This window comes from Sus scrofa, chromosome 1 (genome assembly GCF_000003025.6).
Source record: "Sus scrofa isolate TJ Tabasco breed Duroc chromosome 1, Sscrofa11.1, whole genome shotgun sequence".
Lineage (NCBI taxonomy): Eukaryota > Metazoa > Chordata > Mammalia > Artiodactyla > Suidae > Sus > Sus scrofa.
The window spans coordinates 148,986,368-148,995,642 of NC_010443.5; the positions used below are offsets into that span (position 1 = coordinate 148,986,368).

Consider the following 9,275-nt stretch of genomic DNA (forward strand, 5'->3'; position numbering starts at 1 on the left):
ATTTGATAATTCATAGCTAAAAAGAAAAAAAATTAGTATAATGCATACACCTTTAATAAAAACTTAATGATGGGCTTTGCTCACTACACCCAAAAAAAAGGTGGAAAAATACTTAATGTGGTCCTCTATGAAAAGTGAATTGATTATTTGGTCAATACCAACAATTAGGGAGAAAACTGACACGATGGAACTGCAGATCTGTCTAGCTGGGTTATAAAAAGAGGTCTTCTTATATCCTGGTAAAGTTTCCAATTCAATTAACTCCCTTGGCTTCCCCCACCTAAAAGTTTAAAATGTTTATATGCTCTGGAAATGTGGCCCTATGATTTCCAGTATATGTACTCTTTCCCAGTGGGAAACATGTAACAGTCTTGTAGAGGCTACTTAAAACATTCATGGAAAAAAGAAATCTTGGTCAAATAAAATGGCTTAGTTCGTGCAACTTGCATGGGACAGACTAAAGGCAGAAGGCGCGGGCAAGACGTTATGGGACGGGGGCCAAGAGCCTGGGGCGCTGGGTGCACTGGGCGCCCCCAGCCCAACGTTGGGTGTTTGTGGGCGTGCACCGGCGGCCAGGGTTCCCCGCCCGGCCCGGGGCTCGGGCCGTGCCCCGCCGCCCCGACCGCGCTCGGGGTTGATTCGTACCACCTTGCAAGGAAGTGAACGCTTCGCACGGGAAGGGGAGGCGCCTGCGCCGGCCGCCGGGCGCCGCGCAGCTCCGAGGACGCCCGGGGCTGCTGCCGGTTCTGGGCCGCGGCGAACCCGGGACGCAAGGGTCCCCTGTCGCCCCCTTCACCCTTTTAGAGGAGTCAAATCTGGCTTTTAGACCTTGGGGAGGGCGGGGATATCCGGTGCCTCCCGGGTGCCAGGAGGAGGGGGGAGGGCGGAGAGGATCTTCGGCCAGTCTGCGCCGAGCAGATTCAAACCAAAACAAAAAGATTAAAGGAGCAGAGGCCGGGGAGGCGGCGATCCCGCGGCCGGGACCCCGGGGGTGGCGCGCCCGGGAACCGCGGGGGCTGCGCTGACTCCCTGCGCTGCGCGCGGCGGGGCAAGGAGGCGGGGGAGCGGGCGCCAGGCGTAGTGGGGAAGGGGGGGAGCCGAGGGGAGGGCGCGGGCCGGAGGAGGGGCGGACCCGCCCGCTCCGCCCGCCGCGCTGAGCCGAGCCGAGTGGAGCGGCCCGGGCTGGGCGCGACCCCGGCCAGCGGCGACGCAGAAAGCCGGCGGAGGCGCGGGCCATGATGCGGCTAGCGCTCGCCGGGGCCAGAGCCATCGTGGACATGTCCTACGCCCGCCACTTCCTGGACTTCCAGGGTTCGGCCATCCCACGCGCCATGCAGAAGCTAGTGGTGACCCGGCTGAGCCCCAACTTCCGCGAGGCCGTCACCTTGCGCCGCGACTGCCCGGTGCCACTCCCCGGGGACGGAGACCTCCTCGTCCGGAACCGGTGAGACCGGCGCGCGCCCCCCGCCCCGGCCCCGGACCCTGCCCGCTCTGCGCTGCTCTCGGGCGGTCCAGCGCCCGCCGGCGTCCCCACTCGGGCGTGCGCTGGGGCGCACTGCCTGACTTTGCGAGATCCCTGGAAGTTGAACCCGCCGCCATCTGGCGAAGGCAAATGTAATGTGACTGTTGCCGAGGTGAATATAAGATGCCAGCGAACTTCCTCATAACCGAGGGTTATTTTAATTTGGGATTCCCCTCCCCTCCTCCCTCCTCCCCCTCCCGATCCCGAAATAAAACCGACGGGACCCAGAAGGGGAGGCTCCCCGCCCGGCCCACCCGCGCGCACCCACGGCTCCTGCGTTCACATAATCTTTAGGGTGGAGCGTGAACAGCCTGGACACAAACTGCGAAGTTTAGGTAACGTGCTTTGGAGGAAGGAGGCCGGACAACCGGCTGGCTTTTCCTGTCCACTCCAGGGTGGCAGCCGCCTCGCAATGGCGGAGCCTGTGGTTGGGTGTTGGTATGCACCTCGCCGAATCCGTCTGCGTGTTGTCAGTGCTGTGTGATTGTCGTCTGTGCCCTGTAGTGTACCCACGGACGCGTGGCGCGCGTGCCGGGCGGTTGGGCCGGGGCTGGGGTCGGAGCATGGCAGCATTTGCCCGAACGTTTTGCAGACCTTAGGGTGACAGTTGGGTCGTTGCCTGACCTTCGGACTGCCTTTTCCACCTCCACTCTTCCCACCTTAATGTCTTTCCACCTCACTAATCTTTAGTAACTGCTGAAGCAACAGGAAAGGAGGGGACCTGTTTCTTTGGTGCCCTGCCAGAGGGTCTCTGCCGGGTGGGTCTACTCGCTGCCTGACTTGCAGACGGGGTGGTACCCGTTACCCTCTTGGCAAGAGCTGGACTCTCCTGCCTGCTCCTTCCCATCCAAGGGGCTCCATACAGTATTGCATATTTCAGCTTGAATACTTTCAAAGGGAGGAGTAAATTCTGGTTGTAACTGTTATCACTTGAGTGTCAAAAAGTATTAAGTTCCTGCGAGGGTTGAAGGACAAAGTGTATCTTACCTAAGTGGTTTGAGGCAACGTTTAATCGGTCCATTTTTGAGATTGACATCTGCCTGCCAAACAAGGCTGTAAGACCTCGGAATTCTGATCATGATATAAAACCTCTGGAAACCTGTTGGAAACGTAAAAATTGAGTGAGCCAACGGTGGGATTGAGTGGAGGCTGGGGGTGGGGGCGGGGGCGAGTAGTGGTGGGCTGTCTGTTCCTTAAAAAGTTTGCACAGATGGAAACAGGGCTGCAGAGGACTTTATTATGCCATGAAAGGCTGAGGCGGTTGAGATCAGGACGCGGGTCCTGCCCAGCCAAGTTAAAAAGAAGGGCGTGTGTTTTCACGCAGAACAGAGGGAACACACGAGTGATTTGCTGGAAGTTGAGATGAGACTCAGACTGAAAAGCCTCCAAACAGACTTAACAGGCAAAGTTTCACATAGGCCTTTTTCTTTTTTCCTTTTTTTCTTCCTGAAGCAGTACACTATTGTCTGTGAACACTGATGTACATACACCACGACTGCTTGGGAAAAAATACCTTTCAGAAACAGGGTGTGAAATGGGGCAGGGGGCAACTGATGAGCCGGGCAGGCAAGGGGAGGTGTGAAGTTCCAGCTGTCCCAGCAGTAGCGAGGTGGGACCCCCGCCTACGCCGTCGTGGAGGCTGTTCCCGCCCGCAGCACGGGCTGCCCAGCCTCTCTGCCTCCTGGGCATCAGCTCCCCTGAGTGTGCGCCCCTTCCCCGCCGGGTGCCCGGGCGGCCTCCCCCCTCCCCCCCGCGCTGGGTCACTGAGGCCAGTCCCTGAATTCGGTGGTCAGAGTTCTGGAGCGCCGGCTGCCATGTTAGAAGCTCCTCGATTTGGGTGGCTTTAAGATCCATCCCTCTATCTTCCACCCACTTTTGCCAAGAAACCTTTTAATATAAATAGTATATTTATATTAACCGCTTGACCTCTAACTTCTACCTTGAAATCCGCAATAGAAGAATGGGGAGAGTTTTCTGCGTGTTGGGAGGGGGGAGGAATCCTCACCTCCTCCTCTCCCTGCTGTTGGAAAATCTGCTCTTACCCCCAAGTCAGAGGAAGATCTTTTATTCTAGGAAACGTAGTCAGTAAAGGTGGCATTTTACCTGTTTGTTTTAATTTTTGTTTTTGTTTTTAAGAGTAGAGGAATTCACTGCAGGTTAGTTCATTTTAATCCTAGACTAGATCTCCCAGAAGTGTTAACTGCGTGAAAATTTTGTGCAAGAGCTTCTCATTTTTGTCATAATAAAATCTGCTCTGGGGTGAATGGATTGAGCTCAAATTCACTTGTTTGGAAAGTGTTTGGTGGTTTTAACTGTGCTCCCTCTGACTTTTTCTTTCAGTTGGGCCATTTGCACGTGTCATTCCATTTTAACAGAAAATACAAATTCTTTATTCACAAGGAGGGAAGTGCTTTTAAGCTAGGCATCGACTTGGGATAATCAAGTTTACCATTTAGGAAAGGTGTGGGAAGGGGCACCTAGAATCCCTTTAGAATGTATAATTGATGTTCCTTTATCCAGTTCTCACCTTCTGGTTTCAAACATCGGAGGACCACCTCGCTCCCCCCACCACCGCCCCCGCATGCCCAACCCTTCAAAGAAAAGAAAAAGGGAGAAAGACACTCCGTGGTTAAGTCAGTCTGTGCGCTATTTTTAGCTTTTTCGTAAGATGGTGGCATATTATTTCGTTTCCAAATATTTCTAACGATTTTCTGCTCAAGTGTAAGATAATAGAGCAAAGAGTTTGGCAAAGAGTTTGCCATTCCTAATGGCAAAAAGAAGATGGGGGATGGGGAAGGCGTTTTTTTGATAAACCGTTTGTTGCTCTCCGGGAGGGTAACTATTTCTGCTGATTCTCCAGGCCGAGATTTTCTTTCTTTCTTTCTTTCTTCACTCTTCCTTTTCTTTATTTTATTTTATTTTTTAAAGGGAAGGTCTGGTTTGGACGACTGTATTTATCTCCCAGTATTGGAGGGTTTTGCTCTGGACTTGATTCTTCGGGTTTGGCTTTTGTTCAGAGAAAAGCCTTTCCCCTCCCTCTAAGGTCTGCCCTGTTTGACGGTAAACACAGGGAAGGGGTCCATCACTTTTTAGTGTAAATAAACTGAGGGACTCAGGAAGGGTATATATTGGGAAAAGCCCTCACCGTCTCATTCTTTCTCCTGGGGCTCCTCGATTTTAGTATTTTGAGTGGATCCACTGCCCGTCGGATCGCTAGAACCCTGCACTCATTAAAAGCACATATTTTAAATTAAAGAGGGTACTAGGCGAGTCTCCAAATGCGCGCCTCCGTCCTAGCGTTGTCTTTCCTTTCTTTTTCTTGCTCGCTCGACCTTACAGTCCCTGCTCCCCGACCGGGCCCCCTCGCCCATTGCGCCTGCTGCTCTTGAACTTGTTTCCGATGGAGCCAAAGGCGCGGGCTTCTGGCTCTCACCCAGCTCTTCCCAAAGCCCAGGTAAGGACCGAGGCGCGCCACCCGCTGTGGAGATACACCATCAAAAAGCCAGGGTGCAGGGAGAGGCGGGGGCCCGCACCGGGGCTGGGCAACCATGGAGAGGGCGAGGTGCGCGGAGCCTGGCAGGAACTCTAGATTCCTTCACCCGAGACACAGGCGATTTAGAAGTCTGAAGGGCGGGGTGGAGAGACACGAAAAATAGGGGTGCCTGCGAGGCCAGGGTCGCGGTCCGGCCTCCAGCGGCTTCTGTCCCGCCGCCAGTGCGCTGCGGCGCTCAGTGTGCCCTGGGCTCCCCTGGCACATTGACAGACTCTGGGCCTGAGCTCCGCGGAGGGTGCGGGCTGGGCGCGCCTGCCGGCCCCCCTCCTGGTTTAGGGAGGCCAAGGTCACGGTCGTGGGCCTGGGCGGTGGCCCCCCGACCCCGACACCAGCCCGCGCGGCCCAGCCGGCTCTTGAGTCGGACTCACTGATCGCGCCTCTCGGTGGCGGCGGTGGAGAGGCCGCGCGGGACGGCACCAGCCAGGCAATCAGCGGAGGCCTGGCACTTCGAAGGGAGACGGTCCCAGAAGCGGGATTTCTGGCGCCCCGCAGGCTGGTCCCGGCGCACCGAGAGGCGCGCGCGGCCGGCCCTGCGGTCTCCTGCCACCGCTCCAGCCCTGTTCGGGGCTCAACCGCAATATTTGATTTGGGTAGATTCAAGCTGCGGCTGGTGGGCTGCAGTCACCGCAGAGTGTCGTGTCGTGTCCCCCCCGCCCCCGCACACACACACACCCGCCCTTGCTGCCCTCTTTGGCGCGTGTGCCCTCTCCCTCTCGCCGCTTTCCCACAAGCGTGCGCCCTGCATGGTCCTGCCGCCTCTCCCAGGAAGTGGCAGCCACAGTCCGGGGCGGGGGCTGCGTTTTTCCTACAGCAGCGCTTTCCCGCTCGCTGGCCCCCCAGGGCTCGCCAGTTACCGAGTGTGTGTGGGGGGATCCAAGAGGCCCGAGAGGTGGGGGCTCCCCGCAAGGGACGGGCCTCTGGGAAGGCAGAAACACCATGGGAGGGGGGAAGGGGGGAGAACGAGAGGAGACAGGAGGGGCGAGGCCACAGGAAGGGCTAAGCTAATCCTGGACAGAGAGAACAGAACTGGTGATCAGCCCCGGCCCCCACCTCTAAAGGAAAGCCCGACACTCCCACCCCCGCGAAGCCTTCCCAGAGTTTGTTTTCCAACCTTGAGCCCGGCACCGGCACCAAGAGGGGCTCCAGCTGGGCTCTGCCCTGGCTGCCTTCTGTGAAATCCAGAAGCAAGCTCTCAGAAAGCTGGCCCTTTTAAAAAAAAAAAAAAAAAAAAAAGGCCAGGCCTTGAGAATTAGGTAAATGGAAAAGAAAGATAGCAGCCCCTCCCCCTCACAAAAATAGAATGTAAGCATCTTGGTATTAAATGCCAAGTGAGGAACTAGCCAAAAGCATTATTCCCACTTCTCATCACTGCCTACGGTGTGCCGGTATGGAATTCTGCAGCCTATTGCCGAGGCTGTGTTTTTGCTAACTTCTGCAAGCTGCTTGACATGCCCTAAAGTGTTTCCTGCTTTCTTATTTCTACAATGTGTAGAGAGCTTTCAATATTGTAGATAGATAGGGCAGAGCCATAAGGGGGCATTTATAAGTGCAGAGTATTGTCTCTAATACAGTGCAAGTGGACCCTTGCAGGGGAGAGTTTTTAGTTTATTAAATTAAATTAAAAGTCCATTGGAAGTAAATTATTTTAAAATGACCTACTTTACCAGCTCTCCTCCTGCCACCAGATACCACCACCTTTTCATTTCACTGCAGGTGGAAATGACATTTTTAGGGTCCCCCATGACGTGTCTCAGCCACCCCTGACATTCTTAGGAGATGGCTTTTTTCCTTATGTATTAGGGTATTTTTGTTATGAGGTATACTGAGATGAAAAAAAAAAAAAAAAAAAGCTGGTAAAAATACCAGTCTCACAATTAAATTGACTCTGGATACCAAAGTGAAAATAATCATCTGGTATTAATCAAGTATGTCTCTGCTTCTTGTTGAGGAAAAATATAGTGCCGATTTGCTTTCCTTTTCATCTGGGAAGGACTGTAAAATGTTAGATGTTCCATAAAAATCTCTCTACTCTTATGAGACAATTTTTGTTCAATTAATCAAAATGCATATTTTCACACTGGACATAGTTACATCAGAAAGAAAATTTGCTGCAGCCCCTCTAACATTGTTTTAAACAACCCCTGCAGTAACATGTAACAGCCAGTGACCTTGCACATTACATCAATCTTCAATAATATCATTGTCGTTACTATTATTATCTGAAGTGTTAAATTGTTGCCAGAATCAATACAAGTCTACTTCTTTGAATATATTTTATCCCACTGTTGTTTTTAACATCTTTGTTAAGAGGCCAATTAATTTCCAACTTATGGCTCCAGTGAAGTTTGTGTATAAGAGGGTTTCCTGACTTTTTTTTTTTCCTCTTTGGAAAGAAAGAGGAGGGGAATAAATGGTATGTGAAGTAAATAACTTGCTGTTTAAAGGAATATGAAATTGTTCCTGGAGTAATGAAAGAGTAAAATATACCCAAATTCGAAAATAGATCACTGTTGAACTCATACTTGCTTGATTTTTTTTTTTTTTTGAACTGAGTATCAGGGCTGGATTTTGTAAATTCTATCCAAATATATAGCTTAGCTACCTTCCAAAGTCACTGGAATTAGAGGAATTTTTCTAAGTGGAATATAAAAGGCCTTGATGAAGAAAACATCTTAATGTATTTGCGTGATTGTTTTCTTCTAGATTTGTTGGTATTAATGCATCTGACATCAACTATTCAGCTGGCCGATATGACCCTTCAGTCAAGATCCCCTTTGACGTGGGTTTCGAAGGTGTTGGAGAGGTGGTGGCCTTAGGCCTCTCGGCCAGCGCCAAATACTCAGTTGGCCAAGCTGTGGCTTACATGGCACCTGGCTCTTTTGCCGAGTACACAGTGGTGCCTGCCAGGATGGCCATTCCAGTGCCGTCTGTGAAACCCGAGTATCTCACCCTCCTGGTAAGTGGTACCACTGCCTACATCAGCCTGAAAGAGCTGGGAGGACTGTCAGAAGGGAGAAAAGTTCTGGTGACGGCAGCAGCTGGGGGGACTGGCCAATTTGCCGTCCAGCTGGCAAAGAAGGCCAAGTGCCACGTGATCGGAACTTGCTCTTCGGATGAAAAGGCTGCTTTTCTGAAATCCCTTGGCTGTGATCGTCCCATCAACTATAATGCTGAGCAGGTGGGCGCCATCCTCCAGCAGGAGTACCCCCGAGGTGTGGATGTGGTGTACGAATCCGTCGGGGGAGCCATGTTTGACGTGGCTGTAAAGGCTCTGGCTATCAAAGGGCGCTTGATAGTGATCGGCTTCCTCTCCGGCTACCAGACTCCTACTGGCCTTTTACCTGTGAAAGCGGAAACGTTGCCAGCCACATTGCTGAAGAAATCTGCCAGCATCCAGGGCTTCTTCTTGAACCATTACCTTCCTGAGTATCAAGCCGCCATGGACCACTTGCTTAAGATGTACTCGGGTGGAGAGCTGGTTTGTGAGGTTGATCTCGGACACCTGTCTGCAGAGGGCAGGTTTATCGGCCTGGAGTCTGTATTCCGGGCTGTCGATTACATGTACACGAGAAAAAACACTGGAAAAATTGTAGTCGAATTACCTCACTCTGTCAACAGTAAGCTGTAAAAACAGAACACTGGCATAAATAAAAGGAGAAAAAAATGGGCATTTTATGCCCCAGACTTACTCAAATCTATTTTTAGTTGGTAATGGAGATGGTATTTCTTAAAACAAAAGTAAGGTTTAGGAATTGGTTTCTCCTTCTCTTTTCTTTACTTCCTCTATTTATTTAAATTTTTTTGCTCCTCCCTTGCCAAAAAATAAATAAATAAAATTTCTTTCGATGGCTTAGAGGTAAAACCTTTACATTCAGTTCTTTATTCATGGACAGTCTCATTCCAGATTTTATTGTTCCAGGGAACTAAATTAATTCCTGATGCAAAATCTGATCAAATCAGTATGTCTTCAGCGTGATGAGATCTTAAAATCGGTCTTGAAAATAGTTCATGAGTCCTTTGCTTTGAAAGAGTTTGGTCTTATCCTAATAAGTTGTTAATAAATGAGAGAGAAGAGATATAGAAAAGCCAGCCATTTTTCAGAGTCCATATTCTCAGGAAATGGTTCTCCATTTTCTATAAATCACTAGCTGACTATCTATGTAGGAATTTGGAGGGATTCTCCCCAAACTTTGATTTTGT

General features: G+C 51.4%; 1 protein-coding gene across 3 annotated transcripts; it reads left to right on the forward strand.

Moving 5' to 3' along the window:
- On the forward strand, positions 830–8,771 carry ZADH2 (zinc binding alcohol dehydrogenase domain containing 2). 3 transcript variants are annotated; one of them, XM_013993258.2, is made up of 2 exons: positions 830–1,857; positions 7,779–8,771. In XM_013993258.2, the coding sequence occupies exon 2, from the start codon at positions 7,939–7,941 to the stop codon at positions 8,701–8,703; it is 765 nt and encodes a 254-aa protein (XP_013848712.2). In that variant the 5' UTR covers positions 830–1,857; positions 7,779–7,938; the 3' UTR covers positions 8,704–8,771. The 3 variants fall into 3 exon arrangements, with proteins under 3 accessions (XP_013848712.2, XP_020954806.1, XP_020954789.1); XM_021099147.1 differs by having other exon boundaries at positions 830–1,634; XM_021099130.1 differs by having other exon boundaries at positions 830–1,444.